The sequence below is a fragment of the Salvelinus namaycush genome, chromosome 6, assembly GCF_016432855.1.
Source record: "Salvelinus namaycush isolate Seneca chromosome 6, SaNama_1.0, whole genome shotgun sequence".
Classification (NCBI taxonomy): Eukaryota; Metazoa; Chordata; class Actinopteri; order Salmoniformes; family Salmonidae; genus Salvelinus; species Salvelinus namaycush.
Genome location: NC_052312.1, coordinates 32,893,734 through 32,920,503, shown reverse-complemented (window position 1 = coordinate 32,920,503; position 26,770 = coordinate 32,893,734). Strand labels below are relative to the sequence as shown.

At 44.7% G+C, this 26,770-nt stretch overlaps 2 protein-coding genes across 2 annotated transcripts; one reads left to right on the top strand and one right to left on the bottom strand.

Moving 5' to 3' along the window:
- Nucleotides 1–6,003: 6,003 nt before the first annotated feature.
- Nucleotides 6,004–7,797, top strand: LOC120049338 (cytochrome c oxidase assembly factor 6 homolog). Its single transcript, XM_038995589.1, has 3 exons — nt 6,004–6,136; nt 6,724–6,888; nt 7,139–7,797. The coding sequence occupies exons 2-3, from the start codon at nt 6,745–6,747 to the stop codon at nt 7,238–7,240; spliced, it is 246 nt and encodes an 81-aa protein (XP_038851517.1). The 5' UTR covers nt 6,004–6,136; nt 6,724–6,744; the 3' UTR covers nt 7,241–7,797.
- Nucleotides 7,798–9,100: 1,303 nt separating this feature from the next.
- LOC120049076 (solute carrier family 13 member 4-like) lies at nt 9,101–26,770 on the bottom strand. The gene is made up of 15 exons (XM_038995324.1): nt 26,672–26,770; nt 21,935–22,063; nt 19,049–19,185; nt 18,659–18,840; nt 18,505–18,559; nt 18,350–18,383; nt 18,166–18,261; nt 17,126–17,310; nt 12,153–12,272; nt 11,927–12,028; nt 11,685–11,786; nt 11,285–11,519; nt 10,387–10,548; nt 9,872–10,009; nt 9,101–9,238 (listed from the first exon to the last, which is right to left on the bottom strand). Exons 1-15 carry the CDS (start codon nt 26,768–26,770, stop codon nt 9,101–9,103), a joined length of 1,914 nt encoding a protein of 637 aa, XP_038851252.1.

Below are 26,770 nucleotides of genomic sequence, written 5' to 3'. Positions count from 1 at the left end.
GTGTGTGTGTGAATCCTCTGTGCCTGGCTTGTGACTGAACCTGTTGAACCGACCTGTTGCTAGTTAAGACTTTCCGCTTGGCAGAGAGGAGAGTAGAGCAACAGGGTTGGCTTCCAGGCAGGTCAGTTTAGTCCTTCCTTTCACTGCATAGGGAGAGAATAGCAGGGAAACAACAGACGGCAAAAAGACAACATTCTGTTTTGATGGAGAATAAATGTGTATTGTGTATGAGACCCACTTACCCTCCCCTCAAAGACACGTGTGCTGCAGCGGTAGGGAGTAAAAACCATAGACCGTATATAAAACACATGCGAGAGATCACATCCTGGATTTGTAACAACCAAGTACGATAGGTATGGGACAGTTCAATATATCTGGATGGCAGTGTTGGGTCGGATTTTCAACGGAAGCCATTATTACAAAAATGTAGATAGGGAGGAGAGGACCAGAGCTATTGGTCAATGAATAGTCTCTCCCCATCAGCCCTTTGTGGGTTGACCTGCAAGTGAGGCTAATCGATTTAAGGTGACACAGAAAGGACTTGGTAGAAGTGCATCAATAAAGGGAGTGGTTGTGAGATACTGTGTAAATCTTTGGCTACTGGTAAACACAGCATTGTTTACGACCAGAGGAAGCTCAACTTTTGCTGCTAGGTGTTTGGTTACTTCTGAGGGAGTGACTGTGTCTGTGTGTGGTGGCTGGTGTCTGGAGTCAGTCTGGGTGATGAAGGGCCCTGGGATGGGATCAGCTACTGAGGGAATATGAAACACACAGGCCAGTGTTAGAGAGAGGACAATGGTAGAACACTGCTATCTCCCTAGCTGACCTCACCACACCTGCGATACAGTTACCTGTGGTAAACAAACACACAAACCATGGGAGAGAAAGAGGGACACAAACAGCTAGACTAACATAAGACTGTTTGTCAACGAAGAGGATTCCCCCTGGATTTGACCAGCCTAGGCGTCGGCGGTTTCTTGTTTAGTTACTAACAGTATTCTGCTAATCAATGTCAAGCCTTCAATAAAGCACAACATCATATCTTCCCTACTGTATGCATGCAGTCCCTCTTCCTGTTACACGCATAGAAGCATTATTGAGTGCAAGTTAGTAGTAAAAGTCAGGTACCCAGACTAGAACTTGACACGGTTCTGTTAGGTCTTTTTAGTGTCCTCTGTCTGTAACAATGGCTTCCCGTGGTGTCTTCCTCTCTTCATCTGCCTTCATGGCCTCTAAGAAAACCTGAATCTTCTCGCTCCCTGCTGATGTGACTTCCTCAACTGCCTCAGCCCTGTTTCCATGGCACCCTGGTAGGTTGTAGCCGAATGTCAACATCATTGACAGCCAACTGTCGTGCGAAGTTCAATATTCCGGACACCCCGTTGCATAACCCCAACGGATCAATGCCTGTCTCAGCCACTCACAGATAGGTGTGCGTGCTAGCAGGCAAAAGCACACCCCCCTCGCTGTCAACCCATTGCATGTGGCTGCACACACACACATAAACACACACACACACACACACATCCCTCGCTGCCTGTCTTCTCTGTCTGTGGCTGTGCTGCTCACTGGCTGGCTGCACACGGCAACATCCTCTCAGGCGATGCAGTTTTTGATTGAGTTATGTAACCTTACCAAATAGCGTGATTACACTCTTTTCAACTACAGGATAAGTCAATACAGCGTTTATGCTATACTCCATCAACGCTCTAACTAAAGGAGGCAGGAGGGAGCACTACATCTGTACGAAACCCTCTAAAAGCCCCCACAGACTCAGTCAAGCAGTCTGTTTCCTGTGACGGGCCTCAACCAGCCTTCAGTCAGTCATGTACCAGAGAGATGTTTTACTGAGAAGGGACATTTACCTCACGGTGACAGTCCAGTCCCTCTGTGTGGGTCTTTGGCCTCCTCTACAGCTCCCTCAGTGGAACAGAGAGCTGCCAGAGGCCAGAGACAACAGCAGTGGGACAGGCAGCCATAGAGACGGCAGCCAGAGTGGAGCAATCGTCTGTGAATCAACAGCAGCAGAAGCAACAGCAACACAGAGCTCCTTCAGTCATCCTCAAAGGCCCTCGTGTGGCATTCCAGCCAGTCCCTCTCGTGTGACATCAGGCTTCCCTGAGCCCAGAGAAAGGAGAGCGGTGCGTGGCAGGGCTTTCTTCGGGACCACAGAACCAGAGAGTCAAAGAGCAGCAAGTCAGTGCCTGTCTACCCTCCTGTCTCCACCTCCCTCTAGGGATAAAACAAAGACTGGTAGACAACATGACCCCCGGTCCACTAACACATAAAGAACACACACACACAGGCACGTATGCATACACACATTTTCACATATAACTGAGAGAGGAGCCAAGCCTGCTGTGTTCTTTATCAAGAAGCAGGAGGAGATGCAGAGGCCTCTCATATGATGAGCTATCAATCATATTTCCCTGCTCTGTTGGTGAGCAAGAGCCTGGTAAAAACGTGAACCTTTCAGCTTTACATGTTCAGTGATATGCATATGGTCTTACTCTAGTATAGGCTAAGTCCTAATGCTGTATGAAAGCCAATAGCCAGTCAGCAGGAGGTCCAGGGTTTCCTAGCAACGGGCTAAGGGGGTAAGGGTAAGGCCATGTCAAACCAGTATGACCCTCACACAGCTGGAGAATAGGCAAAATCACTGCAATATTCCTCAAGAATTTCCTGAAGAGCCAGACCGACACGTAAAGCCGGAACTTTGACATGAAGATATATTGTAATGAGGAGGAATGCATAGCCTTTCTACAATCTTAAATCTTCTTAATTCCTAAGACATTAAAGCCATTCTGCTCTAGCGCCGTGTATTTTTAATTGCATAATGTAGTATTCAGCGATTCTCTTTTTTAAAGCAGCTCTCCTTTTTTCTTCAGGTGTCACATCTCACAAAGGACTTCCTGGGAACTCACAGTGAGCCTCTGATTCAATGACATTCCTCTCCACAATAGCCCTCTGAGTATCTCGTATGCCCTGGCTAAGAGCTGCACGCAAGGGGTCGAGCTACTAACTAACACGAAGCTCTTACAGCAACGGTCAGAGAGAGTGTATGTGTTGAGAGAGAGAGAGCGAGAGAAGACGGCTGGGAATCCAAGTGCCATTTGGCCCTGCTTGCCATTTCGCATGCCTTATTCCTTGGACGTTTACAGTTCTTACTGTTACTTCTCCAGAGAGAAGGCAGAACCGACAACAAAGCAGGAGCTGCAGATTAAATGTTCTGCAGGAATGAGATGTTTTGCTGCTGGGTGATTCTGCCATCACATTGTGGTCTCTAACGTGTTTTGAGAATATTTGTGTAATAATATTTTACTTCAGTGTGTGGGTTTGCAGCCTTCCTCAGTCTGACATTCTGAAATGGATTGTTGCTAGGCTCCATGGAAAGAAGGCACCAGGCAGACCTATTATATCCACTCTCAGAGCAGGGGCAGTGTTCCGTAAAAGCACCCGTGTACCTCCTCCCTCCTCCCCCCATCCTTTATTCTGTCAGTTCACATCCATGAAAGACTGACCAACTGCACTTTGCCCCAAATTAATTGTTTTGCATATGACCTGCAGTAGCCCCCAATGTTGTCTTTGATTTGACAATACTGTCGAACCTGGAGGGCCAATCTAACTTTAGGCACAGAATCAATCAATCAAATGCATTTTTATAAAGCCCTTTTTATATCAGCAGACACCCAGCCTAAAACCCCAAATTAGCAAGCAATGCAGAGGCAGAAGCACAGTGGAAATACTCAGTAGAGGGCAGGAACGTAGGAAGAAACCTAGAGAGGAATCAGGCACCGAGGCATGGCCAGTCCTCTGGCTGTACCAGGTAGAGATTTAAGAGTGCAGTGCCTTCAGAAAATATTCACACCCCTTGACTTTTTCCAAATGTTGTCAACGATCTTAACAAAATACTCCGTAATGTAAAAGAGGAAGAAAAACTCTAACATTTCCAAAAAATTAAAAATTATTAAACATGAACATTTCTTGATTAGATAAGTATTTAACCCCTTGAGTCAATACATGTTAGCAATTACAGCTGTGAGTCTTTCTGGGTAAGCCTCTAAGAGCTTTCCACACCTGGATTGTGCAACATTTTCCCATTATTCTTTTCAGAATTCTTCAAGCTCTGTGAAATTGGTTGTTGATCATTGCTAGACAATCATTTTCACGTCTTGCCATAGATTTTCAAGCAGATTTAAGTCAAAACTGTAACTTGGCCACTCAGGAACATTTACTTTCTTCTTGGTAAACAACACCAGTGTAGATTTGGCCTTGTGTTTTAGGTTATTGTCCTGCTGAAAGGTGAATTAATCTCCCAGTGTCTGGTGGAAAGCAGACTGAACCAAGTTTTCCTCTAGGATTTTGCCGATGCTTAGCTCCATACCAGCTTATTTTTTATTCTGAAAAGCTCCCCAGTCCTTAACGATGACAAGCATACCCATAACATGACGCAGCCAACACTATGCTTGAATATGGAGAGTGGTACTCAGTTATGTGTTGTGTTGTGATTTGCATTTGACCCAAACGTAACGCTTTATATTCAGGACAAAAAGTTAATTGCTTTGCCACAGTTGTAGCGAAATGCAGAGGGAAGTTGAACAAGACTTTTAAAAGTGTTTTATTATGAAATATTGTTTGTCTCCCTCCTTGCTTGTTGTATCACATGAGAAACTTACATTTTGTCTTTCTTAGACCAGTTTCTGTGAAAATATGAGATTACTGTGTGAAGTGTGCCACCTAGCGGCATCTCAATACACTCCCCCAAAATGAGTGTAAAAACATAGAGATAGATAGAGAACTTATCTTTGAATCTGTGCCGTTATAGAGCACGCCAGCTTGTAGTTCAGCGTTTCCCAAACTGGGTCCTCTGGACTTTTCCCTAACACTGCACAGCTGATTCAAATGATCAAAGCTTGATGATTAGTTATTATTTGAATCAGCTGTGTAGTACTAGGGCAAAAACCAAAAGATTAACCTCTTGGGGTTCTGAGGACCGAGTTTGGGAAACCCTGTTGTAGTCCTAAAAAACATTTCCTAAAAACGGGAAATTAGTTACCTCTGGTACGTTCAGCCATTCCTATGGGGAAAATTAATGGGGAAAGAATAGGGTTTTGGAAATAAGGTCCGAGGTTAACACAGGCTTAAGAGATCTTATACGTTTTGGTCTATGAGATAATATTAGTCACTTAACATGACCTTTATGAATTTAGAAGCCTTTGTGCTTTTTTAAATTACATAAATGCTTCAAAATTCACAAAAGGTGACGTTAGCTGACGTTGTACATTTTGCTCATAGAACAAAAAGTATAAGATTTCCTAAGCCTTTGTTTACCACAGACCTTATTTTCGGTGTTTATCCAAAAGTACAAAATGACTGCAACAGGGTCACCAGGAAGGATCAGCCAATTAAGTTTTAAGTTTTGCTGTCCCACTCAGTTGACTACATTAAAATGGTGGAAGCCCTCAATGGTGCTGCCCATGCTAATATCAAAGACAGTACAATATGAAGATAGGCTAAAACTGCTTCTCCAATAGAAATCCCAGATCATACTTGTAGGCGATGTCATGCCGACACTAAATAGCTAAGCTCATGCGTAGAAACACGTCATGGGGCCTGACTGCCAAACTGCGCATGTGCAGGCGGTCAAATCAAAGCCACTCCTTCGTTATATAGTTGTATTTGATGGAAATGAAAACGTGTCAGTTTGTCACTTTGTATTTAATAGGGATCATGAGGTTGGAGTAATAACATGTTCAACTACTTAAGACATGCGCTGGAATCTAGGTTGTGCCTTTAGTTTTCGAGACAATTAACAAATAATTAAAAAAAATTCTCATTGACTTCTCAAACCTGTCTGTTTCGCGACCGTTCCCGAAAGTCTCGAGATGTTGCGCCTCTGGGTTTCGAAACGCTGCGCTAAAATGACCTTTTGGCTACCAGAGGCCTCTATCATTCTCTATGGGGGAGAAATGAACTCTTGCATCGCTGAGATGCGACGGAAGTCCTTACTCCATAAGCAGTTGTCCTTGAATGCACTCGGGAAACATGTTACAGAACTAAAATTACATCATTTAAATGCTCTTTTGGCATTATTGATCAAACCATTCATACCGGAATAGTGATATAAACATTAATGGTGAGTTGTCAAGATTATAACGTGGTAGCATTAGCTAGCTAGCTTATTTGATAACAGTTTTGCTTGGGTTTGGAAACAGATTAGCTAGCTAGCTAGCTAACAAGGCACAATCTAAGGTTGGAGCTTGATTCTCGACGAATAAAACTTGTAAATCAACTAGCTGAAAGCCTTCATAGTCTCTTCTTACCTCTGTCAGAGGCTGTAGGATATGAGGGCTGCAGGATAAGAGGGATATGTGTGCGTTGGTTTTCGCATCACTGATTATAATAGAGCTCGCCAGTTTGTAGTCTGAACAAAAATAAACGCAACATGCAACAATTTCAAAGATTTTACTGAGTTACAGTTCATATAAGGAAATCAGTCAATTGAAATGAATACATTAGGCTGTAATCTAAGGATTTCACATGACTAGGAATACAGATATGCGTCTGTTGGTCACAGATACCTTAAAGAAAAGGAAGTGGATCAGAAAACCAGTCAACCAGCCCCATCTCTGACCTTACCAAACAAAGAGGCAAGGTCAGGCTGTTGAAGTTGCAGATTGTGCCATGTAGTTGACTGAACCGTTTTTCCTCTCGTTGTTTTAGTAAGTTTTCCCAAGCCCAGTGATGTCAGCCCCTAACTCAAACCAGAGAAAAGCATGCTGGGGCGTGAGGGACGAGCTGTGGAAGTGCCTTGATGATAACCAGGACAATGCCTCCTCCTGTGACAAGTTCCAGAAAGAGTTTGAGGCGAGCTGTCCTGCTCAGTGGGTGAGTCTCCCTGTCTGGTCTCAAGTCTAGCTTATAACCTATTTGTTATTCTATTGAAAATGACAGTCTATCATAGAGGTAGCCAGAGAGAGAGGCTAGATCTAGAATGTTTGTATATAAAGCCCTGCTTCTATTCGTGGTGGTCTAATTCCCTTATTTCTGGCTTTGATGTAGCTACAGTAGTAAACTCAGTGTGGTCAACAACCCTGGTCCTGCTCAAATACATCCTATCTCACATTGATCCTGACAGGTGAAACACTTCACCAAGAGGAGAGACTTTTTGAAGTACAAGGACAAGATGCAGACGGAGGGCTTTGAGCTTGCTGACGGGCCTAAAGAGTCACGGTCCTAGCCAGTAGCCACTGGTCAGAAGACTTGAGAGGAGGGCTTCCTGGGGCCTCCTGGTTGATGGACAGCAGTGGACTGTCACTGGTCACTAGAGCACAATCCTGCTATGCCTCTCAGTGACGACAGATGCTGGATTTCAGTGACCTAACACCTGGACACTGTGTAGACGTCAACTACGGGCCGCAGTCAGATTCTCAAGCTTCTCCGCAAGTGTGCACTTGTCTCGTTCACTCCTTGCCTCAGACTAGTGACCGTACCTACGTCACGCATGGGACAGGTGTGTGGTGACGTAACCGCGGTGGAAAGTGCACCCCTCACGGTCACCGACATGGTTCTGCAGGCTTCCTCTGTATCCCTCTCTGCTCTCTCAATACAACGTCAAGTGGTTGTATGTGGTGTGACACAAATCGACTGCTCCGTGACTGATAGTCTAACCACAATCGTTTCTTATTTATGCTTATTGTTAAAGATAGATTAAGATATTGTTCTTTATTTATGAATAGACAGTGACGTGTGTGTGTGATTTGTTGTGATTAATAAAGACGAGTCAATGGTTCAATATTATTTTATAACAATTGTGTTTCATTTCCATGAATCTAGGCCTATTCTATGAGGTGAGTTGAATATGAGTGGAAACAACTACATTAAAGTTATTCAGGAATGTTACAGTTCATTGGATTGGTGTGACACTACAAGGCACACTTCTTTCTACATTACAAGTTGGCATGTATTTACAAAGGTTCTATGTCTGTCTTCTAAAACCACAGCAAAAGTATGAAAACTTGTGCAACATCGAATCAATTATAAACAGAGGTGTGGGATTTAGATTGCTTAACGTGCATACATTCTGTATCGGCCTACATTCTCACGACGACAGTGAATAAAGTACAAAAAGGCACACGATGACATTTTCAATTGGTTCCAAAAAAATATAAAGCATTTCATACAAGTCACATGGTCTACGATAGAATGTACACTTTGCTCTGTCGTCATAGGGACAAGCGGCTCTCGTGATTTGGCTGTTGATTGGAGAGGCTCTCTACGCTGCAGTTTTCTCTCGGGTCTCTATTGTGTCTGTCTTGACACCCGATTCTCTATGGCTCTGGTCAATAGTAGTGCACTATATAGGGAATTTCAGCACACTGACAGTAGGGACCAAGTATGTAACACCATGAAGACTATACTACTGTAAATATAGAGTATAATTCTAATTAGCAAAGTGTCGTATGCATAGAAATACTGTATGTGGTTGTGTTACCTAAACCTATAGGAATATTATGTGTGACATACAGTATGCTGTGGCTCGTAGTTATGTGTAAACCCATCTGTGAATCAATGTTTTTTTGTTTGTTGTGGGCTATGGGATGGAGAGATTAGAAAACAATATAAAAGTAACATTTACAGCAACATACATTAATATGGAGTAAAAGGCAATATGATCTGTTGACTTGAGTCACAGAGTCTATTCCGTGCACCTCATATAGGCTACTTTGGCTGCGTTTAGACAGGCAGCCCAATTCAGATATGTTGTGCAATTATTGGCAAAATATCTTATCTGATTGGTCAAAATACCAATTAGTGGTAAAAAAAAAAATCTGAATTGGGCCGCATATGAAAATGCAGCCTCTGCGTCTCCTCCTTTGTGGTGCTTCTTTCCTTCCACTCAGTCTTCCCCAACCTGTCTGATTCTCAGACGTTACCAGCCAGGTTGAAGGAATAAGCCTCAGTCCCTTTCAATTTGGCATTTACAGTAAAAGAGACGGCGAGTGGGTCTGTTTTGAGACGTCTTCTGCATTCTTCTTTCTGCCCCCCCCACTCTTCTCTCTCTGTGACTGTCTGCACTCTCTCTCGCTCCCCCGCATGGTTATAAGCTGCCAGTGACGTTCCTGGCGATGGCCCAGTCTGGGAACTCAGTCAGGTTGAAGAGGGGCACGCCCCAGGTCATTATGGCCAGCATCACCACTAGAACACCAATCAGATTCACCCCAAATCCTGCCTTCACCTGAGACAGACAACAACACAGGGTAAGACATATGTACTTGTTCTCTCTCATATTATTGAAGAGCTCCAGTATGTACCTAAGCCTAGATGTTCTATTGAGGGCCCTGTGTTTGTACAATCATTTGACATAGCAAGTTCTCTTATTTCTCATGTTTTTAAAAACATTTTTTTTTTTTTTTAATTAGTTATACTAGTTTGATATTGACTATGGCACTGTTGAGTAGAGCTTGCAAGTTAAGCATTTCAATGTACTTGAGCGTGTGACAATACAACTTAACTTTATTTATCATTTATCCAGAAATGAGGATTACATCAACAATGAAAGCAATATTGTCTGAAGATTGTGCTGGACCATCTGACATCATAAGGAAAGGGGGTCAGTTTGATGAAAAAGCTTTAAATAGAAGGTTCAAACCCCAGGCATGTCAAATGATTGCGCAAAACTCTGGGCTCTAGTTATAGTGATAGATTGCTGCTCATTAAAAGGTATTACGACTATTAAATAAATCTCTTGTAATCTTGTATAATAGACTGTTACATAAAAATGTCAGAATTGCAACAACAGCCTTTGATTCTGCTTGGCACTGTGCTGTCCCGTCCCAGTGGGGTTTGTGCTTATGTGTTTGTGTCTCACCATGTCGCTGATCTGCACATGTCCGTAACTGAACACTATGGCGTTGGGGGGGTTCCCGACGGGCAGCATGACTCCAAATGACACACACATGGTGGCGGGGATAAGTGTGTGGAGGGGGTTGATCTGCAGGGTCTCCGACTGAGAGAGAGAGAGGGAGACAGAGGTCAGAGGTCGCATAACTGCGTGTCACGCAAAGGAACAGGGTGTTTTCCACAATATTGACAGTGGCACCGAGAGAGGAGGGCGAGCAGATGGCTGTGTTGATGTTGTGAGAAGAGAGTAGAAGTGTATAGGCTATTCGAGGACACTGAGAATCGAGCTGAGAAATTGAAGGATGGGGCTTAGGGGTTCTTCTTCACGGGCTCTCAGGGTTAGAGGGGATAGTCAGGGAAGAGAGAATAGACTACGACTGTGGTTCTCTCTAGAGCCGAGTGCATAAACACAGTGTGCTTCTTACCAGAGACGATGGAGAGGATAGGTAGAGAAGACCGACAGAGAATGACAGTTATTCTTACCAGAGCAGAGAGGATAGGTAGGAACACGGTGAGAGTGGCGGGGTTGCTGGCGAACTCTGTAACCGCGGAGACGAGCAGGCAGGCCAGCAGCGTGACCATCCACGGGGGGAGACCACTCATCGGCTCCAGCTGTCTGCCGATCCACACACTCAGCCCTGACACCTGAACACACACACAAACACATGACCAGACACACACACCACACGATCAGACACACACCCCGCTGAGTTGTCATTGATGTATGTAATATAGATTGTGATGCAACCTCATAGCACATACAGTAACAGATATACTGTAACCCACATTGGCAGGCATCAAGTTCAGAATGACACCATTTCATGTGTACAACAGCTAAAGACCTGCGTCACTATACTGAGAGCTTTGTTGTTTACAAAAGGACGTATTTGGGTGTTTATGGAGCCTTTGTTCATGTTTTTCCAGGGCCCCCATAATACACAATGAGGATGAGGAAGTGATTTGCTGTTTGGGGTAAGTTTCTCAAAAACGTGAAATAGCAAACAAAAGAATGTGTCTGGAACATGCCGTTTACACAGAGATTTGGTTGTAAAAAAATGAATCTTCTCCTTTTAAACTTTTTTAAATCGAGACCCAAATGAGACATTGACCGTCCTCCCGTGACCCAAATCGTCCTCTATTGACCCAAATTAGGCAGAAAGTGTGTGATTATAGATGTATTCTCATAACTCGCGACCCACCTCTCACATGCCCAGGGCCCACTTTGGGTTCCGAACTATAGTTATAGAAACCGTGGTATAGTATGTTACCTTGCAGCATGAATTAGCTGTTTGAGAAGGTTTTAATCCTAAGCAATCTGCCCTGTGGTGAGTAGCCTACATGTTGTTTGTACAGTAGTACAGTATACTATATAACCTGGTACCTTGCAGCCAGCAGCCAAGGCGTAGCCCCCTCCCACAAGGATGACGATCTCCCAGGGCATGAGATTCTGGAAGTCCTTCCAGGTGATCATGGGGGCCATGGGGTCTGGGTCTCTTTCTGCGGAGCCGTCCCTTGCGGGGGTTCTGGGGGCCCGAGAGAAGGGGCGACGGGCCGGGATGAGGAAGAGCAGGAAGCCCAGTAGCACAGAGACAGTGGCGTCGGTCCTGTAGCCTTTCCTGCGGGAACAAAACAACATTTAACAGGTTTTTTTTAATCGAACCTTTATTATTCAACGGTAGTCTCAATGAGATAGGCTGCATTTGAAATGGCACCCTATTCCGTGACTAGTGCGCCATTTTTCCCCCCCTTTGATAGTGCACTACAAAACGGTGGCTACGTACTTCTCGAACAGCGACGTCCACCCGGGTACGAAGCCTGGTTCTCTGGTGAACCACAGCAGAGTCATCAGGACGAAGAACACTCCTGTCACCACCTCTGGGTAGCTACAGCCCAGAGGAAACAACGCACAGGTCAGTTTTGTTGTTTTCCTTCAGCTTTTGTACCGTCAATTAGTCCTCAAACATGGTTATACAACTAGTCTCTTGTCCCAGCTGTAACTGGAAAACGAGTCTAAAAAAATCACCTGATGGGCCCAAGCTTTATGTACTCGTCGTGGATCTTCCTCTCTGACAGCATCTCTCTCCTTGTCTTACGTTTTTTACTCAACGAGCATGTCTCCCTGAAACTGGACACACAACAATACACGGTAAGGATAATATCACAGAGATACCTGCACAATGTGTGTGTGTGTGCGTGTTCCTGTGTACGTTTCTTCCTCCATTTCACATGCATGCGTGCGAGGTGCTTACTTGCAGCCGAGGAAGAGGAAGTGCAGCCAGACCCAGGTCAGCAGCAGCATGATGATCGCGATGGGGAAACTGAAGATGAACCAGGTCCCAAAGTTGATCACCTTTGCGTCCGGGTAGCGACTGCAAGGGGGAGAGAGAAAGAATGGTTAGTGATGGGAGGAGATACAGAGAGCATGGTTAACATTAAACCAAATGCACCACACAATCTGTAAGGGTATTGTCCTCATAGTAAACTCAGCATAAGAAGATACGTCCCCTTTTCAGGACCCTGTCTTTCAAAGATAATTCGTAAAAAATCCAAATAACTTCACAGATCTTCATTGTAAAGGGTTTAAACATTGTTTCACATGCTTGTTCAATGAACCATAAACAATTAATGAACATGCACCTGTGGAACGGTCATTAAGACACTAACAGCTTACGGACGGTAGGCAATTAAGGTCACAGTTATGAAAACTTAGGACACTAAAGAGGCCTTTCCACTGACTCTGAAAAACACCAAAAGAAAGATGCCCAGGGTCCCTGCTCATCTGCATGAACGTGCCTTAGGCATGCTGCAAAAGGAGGCATGAGGACTGCAGATGTGGCCAGGGCAATAAATTGCAATGTCCGTACTGTGAGACGCCTAAGACAGCGCTACAGGGAGACAGGATGGACAGCTGATTGTCCTCGCAGTGGCAGACCACGTGTAACAACACCTGCACAGGATCGGTACACCCAAACATCACACCTGCGGGACAGGTACAGGGTGGCAACAACAACTGCCCGAGTTACACTAGGAATGCACAATCCCTCCATCAGTGCTCAGACTGTCCGCAACAGGCTGAGAGAGGCTGGACTGAGGGCTTGTAGGCCTGTTGTAAGGCAGGTCCTCACAAGACATCAACGGCAACAACGTCGCCTATGGGCACAAACCCACTGTCGCTGGACCAGACAGGACTGGCAAAAAGTGCTCTTCACTGACGAGTTGCGGTTTTGTCTAACCAGTGGTGATGGTCGGATTCACGTTTATCGTTGAAGGAATGAGCGTTACACCGAGGCCTGTACTCTGGAGCGGGATTGATTTGGAGGTCATCGGACTGAGCTTGTTGTCATTGCAGGCAATCTCAACGCTGTGCGTTACAGGGAAGACATCCTCCAGCCTCATGTGGTACCCTTCCTGCAGGCTCATCCTGACATGACCCTCCAGCATGACAATGCCACCAGCCATACTGCTTGTTCTGTGCGTGATTTCCTGAAAGACAGGAATGTCAGTGTTCTGCCATGGCCAGCGAAGAGCCCGGATCTCAATCCCATTGAGCACGTCTGGGACCTGTTGGATCGGAGGGTGAGGGCTAGTGCCATTCCCCCCAGAAATGTCCGGGAACTTGCAGGTGCCTTGGTGGAAGAGTGGGGTAACATCTCACAGCAAGAACTGGCAAATCTGGTGCAGTCCATGAGGAGGAGATGCACTGCAGTACTTAATGCAGCTGTTGGCCACACCAGATACTGACTGTTACTTTTGATTTTGACCCCTCCCCCCCCCCTTTGTTCAGGGAGACATTATTCCATTTCTGTTAGTCACATGTCTGTGGAAATTGTTCAGTTTATGTCTCAGATGTTGAATCTTGTTATGTTCATACAAATATTTACACACGTTAAGTTTGCTGAAAATAAACGCAGTTGACAGTGAGAGGACGTTTCCTTTTTTTGCTGAGTTTATAACACCAGCAATCACCAAGAGGCTCAGAATCTGACCTTTTGGTGTCATGTCTATGGTGTTGGACGACAAGTTGCAGGGTAATCTCTCGTGGACAGACTAAATGGATGCGACGACTAAAGAGCAACAGTTGTTCCGGTGCTTTGGTTTTCCGGCACTGGTTATTTAGACGCATCAGGGTTGGGTGAAGGTTGTGCTTAAAGTGGGGGCTTGGATTTCAAGCAGAACATTTTTGGAAGTGGAGGGGCTCTGGCTCGTTAGTATCTTATCTCATACATCTCCCCCAGAACCCAATGGAGCATCTGATGGAATTACGGGAGATAGTAGTTCTGGGTTAAGACCCACTAGGGATACCCTCAGTATCACAAGTCATTACAGACTCAGGGAGGGTCCACTACTACAACCTTAGAACCAGCAGAAACTAACCATTAACCCCTTTTCTTTTGATCATGATCAGAACATGACGTCTGTAAGACCTCTGCAGGTCATTGACCACACAATGAATAAGTTCAGGTCTATTTTCTGCCTCTGTGGCTTATGTGGAAGGATATCTAGTAGTTGTCAATACTGGGCAGTGATATGGTAATATCTCTGTTTTGCTGAAAGACAAGCTGACTCGCTGCTTCTTCTTCGTATACTTGCTCTGCTGTTCGATATCTGCCCGGTAAAAGGCTGAACACATGGATATTCTGACAATTCCAACAGATACAACTGTTAAAACAATCAATGAATAGAAGCATTGCTGTCCCATCCACGCAGTCAGCAATATGAAGGGTCTATGCAAAAACACCCCCTACCCCTCCTCACCCTACTGTCTGCAGTCAAGGGTTATTGAGGGCTTTCATTCCCTTTTTCCATGTGGAAGTACGGGCCAAGGTCCTGCTTGCGCATACACTGAGTCAGATGAACTCGTAGATATCAATGTTATGTCTCCGTGTGTAGACATAAAAAATGGTATCCATGAGTTCATCAGACTCTGGGGAAGTGGATAAAGGGCTTCATTGCCAAAATCCAGAAGTATCCCTTTAATGACTGATGTTGATGGAATCTTTTGGAATTTGCTATTAGATGCAAGGCAGATTATATTGAGTATCATTCATTATTTGTATTACCACCTCCAACTGTCAATATAATATAATACAATAATATATGCCATTTAGCAGACTGCTTTGACAAAACCTGCATACCAGTGTTTAGAGGATGGGTCTGGTCTGGTGTTGTTACTCACTGTTGGAACTCTCTGTTCCCGCAGTAGCAGGATAAAAAAATGCCTACAGGGTTTGGTTTAAGGTTCTGGTTTCACTAGTGTGGACCTGTTATAGCTACTCAGACAATACATCCTCTTTTGGGGAGCACCAGCAAACCCCCTGACTCACAGAGCTGTCCTTCACCAACCTGAGCCGCCGTTTGACAGAGCTACACGCGAAGGAGTTACGTACTACTGACACATATTGTAGTTGCACTGGGGAGGGAGGAAAGGAGGGGGATAAAAAGGGAGAGAAGGACGTCTGATATAGACACAGTCAGATGTACCTTTGTCCAACAAACTTTAAGATGAAAAGAGGCCATTTTCCCTGGCTTAGCCTAGCTGATTTATTAAAGTGCCCAGGAAATCCGCTTTGTGGGATTGTTGAGAGGGTTTACACCAATCCATCAATCCCAGGCCTCTTTGTCCTTTTGTTTCCTCTGGACCTCGGTCACGGAGTTAAACATGACATATCGTATCATTCAATGTTCCCTCTAAACTGCGCGCGTGCGAGCCCTTCCTCCACGACTGCCCGCGCAGAATAAATGCCATGCCGCGCAGAGACTCAACACATTGAAATAAACTGATTTCGCCCCATTAGTTTGCACTATATAGATCAACGTTTTTTTCTGTGATCGAATCAACATTACAAGCAGACCTTTTTCAATGCAACAAACCAAAACATATCTGTCTTTGCAAGATTGAGTCTGTGATTTTGTTGTAGGCAGAGCCAGAGCGCAACAAAGTAGAATTCCACTGGCGGGGGTTGCCCACCAGCGGTCTTTGAATCACTCGCGCTTTTCAGATCAGAGCCCGCGCGTGTGCACATTTGTTAATATTCTTAGCGAGTTATTAGCCCAGTTATAGATAAGTAAAGGTTAGCAATGGGAAGTTACTGCGTCCTACATGAGCACAAAACGTGTAGGCTACATTTCAAGCTGTCTTTAAAAAGCCAGTCAGGTAAAAAGCTTATGTCTTAATTAAAGGAGCAGTGTTGTATTATTTTGAGATAGGTTTGAATATGCAAATAAGACAATAGCAGATGTAACCTACATCGTCTCATTCTCTGCATGGTAAAAATAATTCATGTTATTTTGTAAAGTGGTTTCTTGTGTCATACAACACAATACAATGCAATTTACAGGCACCTATTTGGCCCATGGTATTACAGACCACATAAAAAATCATGAATTAATGTCAAGCCCTTCATAATGTCAAAACGTTTTTAAAAGTGTCATGCAATGTATGCCTGCATTGAACACCACCTATAGGCTACTGTAGGCTATATCATAGAAATCCAAAGCTATTTCCATGTGAACATGTTACGGGATTTGTTGGTAGGCCTACATTATGCTCAAGTGGCCACAATAGCCTATTGGCTACTGTCTAAAACCGTAAGGGTACTGCCTCAGTATTCATTGTAAACATGCGCCGGAAGTTGCACAAAATTCTCACTATGTTCAAGATTCCACTCACAAGGCCTCAAATTTGCTCAGTGCCAACCAAAATTTGAGGGATAATTGGTATCATTCATCTGATCAACTATCTTTATCTATCCATTTAAGTTTCACTGAGACAGAAATGACAGATTGTTATTTGGCGGATATTGACAGGGCATGGGGGTATTAGTCAGGTTTTGTATCTAGTAGTGAGAAATGTGTGGTATTGTATTTTGTTGATATTAATAGACCATGTGTAACCAGTGTGAAATGGCACACTTGTAGTGTTTCAATCGGTGACGTAATTTGCTCGGAGACTTTGAAAGTTGTTTCCCTTGCTCTGCGAGGGCTGTGGCTTTTGTGGAGCGATAGATAGCGATGCTTCGTGGGTGCCTGTTGTTGATGTGTTCAGAGGGTCCCTAGTTCGAACCCAGGTTGGCAATACGGTTACACAAAAGATATTTGGCTGATAGTGTATTGAAAGGCTATGGGGTATTTACCAGGTATTGTACCTATTGCATTGGGGGGTAGTGTATGGTATTGTACCTATTGAACTGCATTCAATGCAGTGTATGGTAATGTAGCTTACTTGTTGAACTGTTCGGCGAAGATAAGGTTGGTGGAGGTGCCGGTGATGGTGATGAGGCCTCCGATGGTGGCTGCGTACGTGATGCTGAGAGACAGACATTTACAGATCATATGATCTCTCTTGGTGGGGTAGCGAGAGTCTTTGCTCTCCTTCTCCTTCTTGGGCTCTGGGATGCTGATCGCTGTCTGGAACAGAGAGAGGAACAAGCATAGTGAGTCACTGTTTTGTGGGGGAAAAAATATAACATACATGTTTTGTACACAATAAAGAAAATAAATGATGAGTCAACATCTAAATATAGCTCCCAGCGTTGGTCAAAGCTCAGAACGCTTATAGTCTTGATTTGACGGAGTTTTAATTGAGCCTGCTTCTTTGCGAATGAGTGAAATCATGAACAGTGGTTTGTTAGTTATGGTCGCATGCGTCCTCTGGATTTGCCGCCTGGATTTGCCTTTTTTTTAGCAGCACATTGACCACTCCCTCAAAACGACTAACTCAGCCCTCTCGCGGCACAGACCGAGGGCCTGAGACGTGAAACGAACTGCCGCAGCTCGGAGTCGGCTCACGAGAGAAGTAGGCAAAACTGTAGACGCTGCTGACAGTGTGTTTGCGAAACGCCGGTCAAAAGGCAGTTTTAAAATGGTCCTGCGACTCCTGCCGTGTCTACAGACATCCCCAAAGAAACAAAAAACGACTTTCTGAGAATAAGTGCACAACTGGTAGTCGCTTATAGATATGTATAGCTATGTAGATCAGTGGATGCTGCTGAGGGGAGGACGGCTCATAATAATGGCTGGCATCAAACACATTGTCATTGCTATCAGGGATCCTTGGTACGTCCATACGCCTAAACCTAACCCCCAAACCTAACCTTAACCAAAACCCTTACCTAACCTTAACCGTAACCATTTTAAATGTCAACTTCAATGGGGTAGGGACGTCCCAAGGATACTAAGTTCTCATAAAAACTTTTCCAAATAGCAATAAATAAGCTTCAACTATTAAAAAGGGCCCTGTGTGTAGTGAGTGTGTCTACTGACCGATGGCAGGTGTCCGTTGGTCTGCTTTAGGGACAACTGGCCCAGACTGGCTTTACTGGCCTTCCTACCAGTCCCGTTAGTCTCCACAGTCGGCAACTGAGAGAACAAAACACACAATGGAGAATTAACGTAGAAGTAAAAGACAGATATTCTTACACAGATTTACAAAGGTTTATAGTCTCACCTCAGTCAGAGTGCAGAGCTCCTGCTTCATACAGCTGTGGATAAAACACAACATGTTCATAATTATAACACTGGAGTTGTTTTCATGATGTGGACTGCAAGACTGTATTGTATGTGATTCTTCAGTGATTGTCTCAAAAGCTCCTCATGTCTTACCTGTCTCTGCGATACAGACGCTCGAGTTGGTTCTGTTCCAGATTCTCTTCCCTGTCTGCAACGGAGCAAAACAAAACCATTTAACGATTACAGTTATGTATAATTTACCATGTCACTGAGATGTTTACTGCAGGCAGTGAGGGGGCAGCCATACCGCTGAGGCAGTCGTCCTCGGTGGCCTCGACGGTTTCGGAGTCTCCCTGGGTGTCGGCCACGCCGGTGCTGATGAGCTGCTGCAGGACGGCCTCAGCGATGGGCATCACCATGGCAGTAGTGGAGGTGTTACTGAGCCACATGGACAGGAAGACCGTACAGCACATGAAACCCAGCACCAACCTGAGAATACACACAGGAGAGAGAAGTTGAGGGTGTGTGTGTGTGTGTGTGTGTGTGTGTGTGTGTGTGTGTGTGTGTGTGTGTGTGTGTGTGTGTGTGTGTGTGTGTGTGTGTGTGTGTGTGTGTGTGTGTGTGTGTGTGTGTGTGTGTGTGCACTTGATTTATATATGCTTGTGTGTGCGCGCGTTTGTGGTAGCTGCGTACTTACATGCCAGGCTTGGCTCCAGCAATCATGACCATGCGTAAAGCGATGCGTTTGTGGAGGTTCCATTTCTCTATGGAGGCCGCCAGACAGATCACCCCCATCAGCAGCAGAGTGGTGTCCTTACAGTACTCTGCAGCTACCTGTACCAGAGACAACCACACAGTATTTATAGCACTCTATACACACAAATACACTCGATCCTTACATGTGACAAGGACGCGCGCACACCTGGAATTAGTCAAAAAATGCTCAACATTTTTTGACAGATTTTTTTGCTTTGACCTCTTCTGTGTTCATGCTTGTTGAAAAGCATGACTTGATGTATTTGTACTCCGTGATGGGCTCAGATGGATCAGTTGGATCAACACGTCTGAGCTTTGCTCCTTTCCAAACACTTGCGATTGGAGGCATACAAACTAAAAATGGGACCTAAAAATCGATGCCTGGCATGTGAGAGGGCAGGGGGAAGGTTTTACGCCGTAACACCTTCCTGTTTGTGCCAGGTTAAAACTGAGGTAAAGCGATCCCATTGGTGAGGTGTGAGAGAGCAGCACTAAGTACAGTACACAAGTTTAGTCATCAGAGCAAAGAGTTGCATTAAAAACATGGATATTTACCAAACACGATTTTAAGGGCTTATAATAACACTAAAAGCCTGGTTTGGCAGGTTTTGTCCATGCGATCAGATCACATGCGCACATGGTTCTTTTTTTATGTAACACTGATATAGCAAGGAGAGGGAACCATTAATGGTGGTCATTGGGACCACTTGGGGCTGGTTTAATGACAGACCACTTCCTGTCCAGCAGGAAATGAGTACGTGAGGCCATCATCTCAGTGCTAAGTGCTTCACTCGAGACGACCAGAGAGGATCTGCCTACCATGCTTCCTGTATTGTATTAGACGTTATCAAACAGATACCTCGTGATAACTGATGATCTAATGATGTCAGGTTATCAGAACGAGTGAGTCACTCACATGTTAACATGGGTCTGTGACATCATTACCGTCTCTTCACATAAGAGAGGAGGATGGTGAAAGGTCAGACGAAGGGTAACTTGTAGGACTTAATGAAGCCTTTATAAAGTGCTGTACAAGGTCATTGTCTGTGGTTGTTAGTTCACACCTGAGGCTACATTTGTTAGCGAGTGTAAACCAGGTGTCAACAACAATGCTGAGTTTTTTTGTTTGTTTCCTCTTAATGGGATTGGGTCAACCTACTTCCCTTTCAGTCATCACAGAGGCATTACAAAGCAGGTTCTTCCTAGAAAGCATCCATCCATACGCTTTACATGCATCTGCTCCACATATGTAACAGTGTTGACAGTGTTATTTAGAGCGACCGAAAGGGGCGTACATGTTAGTATGTAGTATACCTACTTAGAGGCCTAGTATAGTATACCTACTTAGAGGCCCCAAGTATCCAGGGCAGCTTACTGTACATACACTAGGAGTATGGTAAATATGGTAAATACTGTAAATGCTTAGAGATCCGATTTTACACACTAAGAGAAGTGTTAATTTGGCCGTAGTGGGAGTCAGGTGCTCAGATTACTGTATTTACAGTTGAACAAGAATTATGTGAAAGGAATATTTTGGGTTTGAATGTGCGTTTGTGTGTTTGTTAACTGAACAGAAATATAAACGCAAGATGTAAAGTGTTGGTCCCGTGTTTCATGACCTGAAATAAAATTTGTTTACATCCCTGTTAGTGAGCATTTCTCCTTTGACAAAATAATCCATCCACCTGACAAGTGTTGCATATTAAGAAGCTGATTAAACAGCATGATCATTACACAGATGCACCTTGTGCTGGGGACAATAAAAGGCCACTCTAAAATGTGCAGTTTTGTCACACAAAACAATGCTACTGATGTCTCAAGTTTTGAGGGAGCATGCAATTGGCACGCTGACTGCAGGAATGTCTACCAGAGCTGTTGCCAGAGAATTAAATGTTAATTTCTCTACCATAAACCGAGAGAATTTGTCAGTACGTCCAAGCGGCCTCACAAACGCAGACCATGTGTATGACGACGTGTGGGTGAGCGGTTTGCTGATGTCAATGTTGTGAACAGAGTGCCTCGTGGCGGCGGGGTTATGGTATGGGCAGGCATAAGCTACGGAGAAACAAACACAATTGCATTTTATCTATGGCAATTTGAATGCACAAAGATACTCTGACGAGATCCTTAGGCCCATGTTCATGCCATTCATTTACCGCCATCACCTCATGTTTCAGCATGATAATGCACGGCCCCATGTTGCAAGGATCTGTGCGCAATTCCCGGAAGCTGAAAATGTCCCAGTTCTTCCATGTCCTGCACTCACCAGACATGTCATCCATTGAGTGTGTTTGGGATGCTCTGAATCGATGTGTACAACAGTGTGTTCCAGTTCCCGACAATATACAGCAACTTCACACAGCCATTGAAGAGGAGTGGGACAGCGTTCCACAGGCCACAATCAACAGCCTGATCAATTCTATGCAAAGGAGATGTCACGCTGCATGAGGCAAATAGTGGTCACACCAGATACTGACTGGTTTTCTGATCCACGCCCATAATTCTTTTTAAAAGGTATCTGTGACCAAGTCATGTAAAATCCATAGATTAGGGCCTAATTAATATATTTTGATTGACTGACTTCCTTATATGAACTGTAACTCAGTAAAATATTTTAAATTGTTGCATGTTGTGTTTCTACTTTTGTTCTATGTGTGTGTGTGTGTGTGTGTGTGTGTGTGTGTGTGTGTGTGTGTGTGTGTGTGTGTGTGTGTGTGTGTGTGTGTGTGTGTGTGTGTGTGTGTGTGCGTGCGTGCGCTCCTGGTCCTCAGTGCCCTTAGCAGAGAGTGGGAGAAAGAGAGAGGAGAGTGAGTGATAGTTTACTGACCTCGCTGGACTTGAGCACTCCGAACAGTGGGTATAGGAAGGCCGGTACGAGGGCAGCAGCTCCAAGGGGTACAGCTTCTGATACCCAGTACACTGCTGTCACTATCAACACGTACGCACAACAGGCCTCCTACAGGGGACAGAGACACAAGGGGGTGAGACATAGGGAAGAGACAAGAGATTGGGCATTTATGCAACAATGCAGCTTGCCAAGGTCCAAACCTTCTACATTTATGCCGGTATCGTATTCGAACGTTGCTTATCATGAAAGCACGATCAATTATTGAGTATATGTCAATGTTAAACTTTGTGAAATTCTGGTGAAACAAACTCATTGCTAGGCACCCCGTTTTGTCAGGGTTCATTTGTCTGAGTTTATTCCACTAGGGTTTATTGGAGTGCAATAATACTGTTCCCTGAAAGAAATTGATTTTTAATTTTTATTTTATTTATTAGGATCCCCATTAGCCGACACCAATGGGGACAGCTAGTCTTACTGGGGTACGACATATAACGAAAAATACCTTTCAGACAAAAGACTTTACAATTGAAATACACTGCTCAAAAAAATATAGGGAACACTAAAATAACACATCCTAGATCTGAATGAATGAAATATTCTTATTAAATACTTTTTTCTTTACATAGTTGAATGTGCTGACAACAAAATCACACAAAAATGATCAATGGAAATCAAATTTTTCAACCCATGGAGGTCTAGATTTGGAGTCACACTCAAAATTAAAGTGGAAAACCACACTACAGGCTGATCCAACTTTAATGTAATGTCCTTAGAACAAGTCAAAATGAGGCTCAGTAGTGTGTGTGGCCTCCACGTGCCTGTATGACCTCCCTACAACGCCTTGGCATGCTCCTGATGAGGTGGCGGATGGTCTTCTGAGGGATCTCCTCCCAGACCTGGACTAAAGCATCCGCCAACTCCTGGACAGTCTGTGGTGCAACGTGGCGTTGGTGGATGGAGCGAGACATGATGTCCCAGATGTGCTCAATTGGATTCAGGTCTGGGGAACGGGCGGGCCAGTCCATAGCATCAATGCCTTCCTCTTGCAGGAACTGCTGACACACTCCAGCCACATGAGGTCTAGCATTGTCTTGCATTAGGAGGAACCCAGGGCCAACCGCACCAGCATATGGTCTCACAAGGGGTCTGAGGATCTCATCTCGGTACCTAATGGCAGTCAGGCTACCTCTGGCGAGCACATGGAGGGCTGTGCGGCCCCCCAAAGAAATGTCACCCCACACCATGACTGACCCACCGCCAAACCGGTCATGCTGGAGGATGTTGCAGGCAGCAGAACGTTCTCCACGGCGTCTCCAGACTCTGTCACGTCTGTCACGTGCTCAGTGTGAACCTGCTTTCATCTGTGAAGAGCACAGGCCGCCATTGGCGAATTTGCCAATCTTGGTGTTCTCTGGCAAATGCCAAACGTCCTGCACGGTGTTGGGCTGTAAGCACAACCCCCACCTGTGGACGTCGGGCCCTCATACCACCCTCATGGAGTCTGTTTCTGACCGTTTGAGCAGACACATGCACATTTGTGGCCTGCTGGAGGTCATTTTGCAGGGCTCTGGCAGTGCTCCTCCTTGCACAAAGGCGGAGGTAGCGGTCCTGCTGCTGGGTTGTTGCCTCCTACGGCCTCCTCCACGTCTCCTGATGTACTGGCCTGTCTCCTGGTAGCGCCTCCATGCTCTGGACACTACGCTGACAGACACAGCAAACCTTCTTGCCACAGCTAGATCCTGGATGAGCTGCACTACCTGAGCCACTTGTGTGGGTTGTAGACTCCGTCTCATGCTACTACTAGAGTGAAAGCACCGCCAGCATTCAAAAGTGACCAAAACATCAGCCAGGAAGCATAGGAACTGAGAAGTGGTCTGTGGTCACCACCTGCAGAACCACTCCTTTATTGGGGGTGTCTTGCTAATTGCCTATAATTTCCACCTTTTGTCTATTCCATTTGCACAACAGCATGTGAAATTTATTGTCAATCAGTGTTGCTTCCTAAGTGGACAGTTTGATTTCACAGAAGTGTGATTGACTTGGAGTTACATTGTGTTATTTAAGTGTTCCCTTTATTTTTTTGAGCAGTGTACATTTAAAAACATTAACATGTGTGTGTGTGTGCGCATCTATCAGTTACAAAGTTACCGTGAGACCAAACCCACTGTGTTCGTTAGTCACATTTCAACACCATTTATTTGCCATGGAAACAATGGAGAATGTGCTCAGTTTGTGAAAGAGCCAATCCAAATTCCAATCTAATAGTTTAATCAAAATGGGATTTGTTAAGTCATTCATTTAAACGTACCTGTTTAACCTTTTTGTTTTCTTGGAAACTTGAGGCAGCTTTTCATCAAAATAGATGAATAACTGAATAGTTTTTTTAGAGAACGACCGTGTCAAGTTTTTCAGACACTGAGCTCATCAAATCAATGAATATCTTGGATCTTCTCCTTTAGTGAGCTGTGCATATCTATCTCACCACATTGAATGATCCTTTGTTACCACAGGCCTAGGCAGAGGGGTAACGTACAGTACTCCCACGGGACCACCAGTGGTGGTCACGTTGAACAGTAAACCAGCGGTAGCTTATCATGCATAAGTGAGGAAGCCTTAGAACTCTCCCTTCCCATAAAATATGTCCTACACGTGATGCGTGTCAGGCACTTGTCTGACCAGTGTATCGTGTAACTCCTGGTGGAGTACAGGTTGTCTGGAGAGAGAGGTGAGGGGTCTGGCAATACATCAGCTATACACACACACATGCATGCACACCGTCAGACTGTCCAGCAATGCACACACACACACACACTGGTAGTGTAACCGCTCATTGAATATTGTTGTGTATCACACAGAGACTATTTTGCCTCTCCATGGTGCCTTTGAGGTGGAAGCCACCAACCCTGGCCACGAGCACCTGCCTGGGCACGTTCTCCACATGTGCCCCACTGGACATGCCCAGTCCTGACCACATCACCACAGGTGGGAACACAACACCTCCTTTCTGTGATCTAGATAAATATACAGGCTGTTACACAGTAATAATCTACTTTGGCCATTGGGAAAGCGTGCCCAGGTTTTGCCCCAGGAAACTGAGGTGATCTGACTATCTCCCAGTAGTTAGTGTTTGTCAGATATGGGATGTGAAGTCAGATCTCTGTCATTCAGGAGACCGGGGACAGAGACAATCAGAGATCCTAAGAGATTATTGATCAGAGGTTGTCACACAGTAGAGGACTGTCATGGAATGAATGGACTTTCAATGAAGCAATAAACTCACTCAGAATCTCATCCTTTTTTTCAGTTTCATCGTAGAACTGGGTTATTGAGGCAATCATGGGTTATTTCTTACTTACTGACAGGTTTCATTCAGTTAGGTAGTAGGGAAATACGTTTCTAAATGGTAAATTGCTCAATTTGTTTCTCCGATCTACCATGTGTATGGATGGACTGTATGATATTTCACTGCAATGAGCAAGCGCTTGTCAAGAGGTCAAAGGTGACTCAGCAGACAGTTTCTATCCACATCTGGAGGTAGCATGGTCATGTGAGTTCTTAGAGTGAGAATTTGGAGGAAAGGTCACTTCACCTTCACCACTTCACCATTACTCAACATGACCCTTAATAAGTGTGTGATGTGATCAATGAAAGAAACTGGCTTTCGGGCATTCATGTTATCTCTCCATAAAGGCCAAATGCTTTTATAAAGATAATTAGTCTGGATAACCGTTCATCAGTGTTGACGATGCGATTCTCAGATGATTACTTTAAGAATGGATTCACTCAATAGTTCCAATTCCTCTTATCTTCCTCTAGAGGAACAATGATGATTAAATGGAAACACTGGTTTGCATTTCCTCGTGTGAGCTCTACTGATCTTCTCTGAACACAGTTAGGTCAGTTAATCTGCTCATTGGACAGACATTATGGCTCCTGACTCAAACCCCAAGGAGCTGAGTTCATCCTGCTATCAGAGATACGGAGGATCCCTAAAGCGTCTCAGACTAGGAGTGCTGATCTAGGGTCAGTTTAGCGATTTAGATCATAATGAATAAGAACCCTGAAGACTAGGCTTTAGTTCAGTGGGCTAACACAGTCCCGGAGTAAGAAACGTGGGTTTGAACCCAGAGAGGCACAGTAGTACAATTCTCTCAGGCTGACACAGGAGAACAGAGCATGGTGGGTTCTGTAGCTGCAGCTGGCCACATGCTCCATTGTTCTGTCCCTCTCTGAACTTGAGAAATTCTGTAATTGGTGAGAGAGGGCATTCTGGAACCGCAGGTGGTTCTACACAAACAGAACGACCAGATCCTTCCCCACATAGCTGAGCTGAGTTATATAACCTAATAGCTTGGCACAGATTCCCTTTCTCCCAGTCGCCTGTGGTGCCAACCGCTGTACAACAATGCACCCTACTGTGAAGTGTAAACACGCGGAATGGTGCACTTTACGCACAGACGCCAAGTGCATAACAAAATGCGTAAAACAAGTTTCCATTAGCAAAGCATTATTGGAATATGATGTAAATCGAAATATTTGTACTGTGGTTATGTATTATGGCTAAATATAATCATAAAGACACTGACAGCTGTTCTCATCCCCAATTTTATTCTGCTTCATATACTTTAGGCTAACTCGGAAGAACAATGCAGACAGCCTACCCATGCGCAATATTAGTCATGCTAGTGACATGGTATGATGAATTCGGGTACTCACGCTGGTGGGGTGGATGAGGGGCAGCGGCAGCAGCGACAGCGGGATCAGCACCACCAGGATCAGCTTGCGTGCTCTCCATAGCTTCTTGATAAGGTCCAT

What these genes read in the sequence shown, in the direction of transcription:
- LOC120049338 (XM_038995589.1), top strand. Translation starts at nt 6,745, where the DNA reads ATGTCAGCCCCTAACTCAAACCAGAGAAAAGCATGCTGGGGCGTGAGG. An exon ending in CGAGCTGTCCTGCTCAGTGG is followed by an intron (nt 6,889 to 7,138) that starts GTGAGTCTCCCT and finishes TGATCCTGACAG; the next exon opens with GTGAAACACTTCACCAAGAG.
- LOC120049076 (XM_038995324.1), bottom strand. Translation starts at nt 26,770, where the DNA reads ATGGACCTTATCAAGAAGCTATGGAGAGCACGCAAGCTGATCCTGGTG. An exon ending in CCAACGGACACCTGCCATCG is followed by an intron (nt 17,311 to 18,165) that starts GTCAGTAGACAC and finishes TCTCTGTTCCAG; the next exon opens with ACAGCGATCAGCATCCCAGA. An exon ending in TACCTATCCTCTCTGCTCTG is followed by an intron (nt 10,010 to 10,386) that starts GTAAGAATAACT and finishes TCTCTCTCTCAG; the next exon opens with TCGGAGACCCTGCAGATCAA.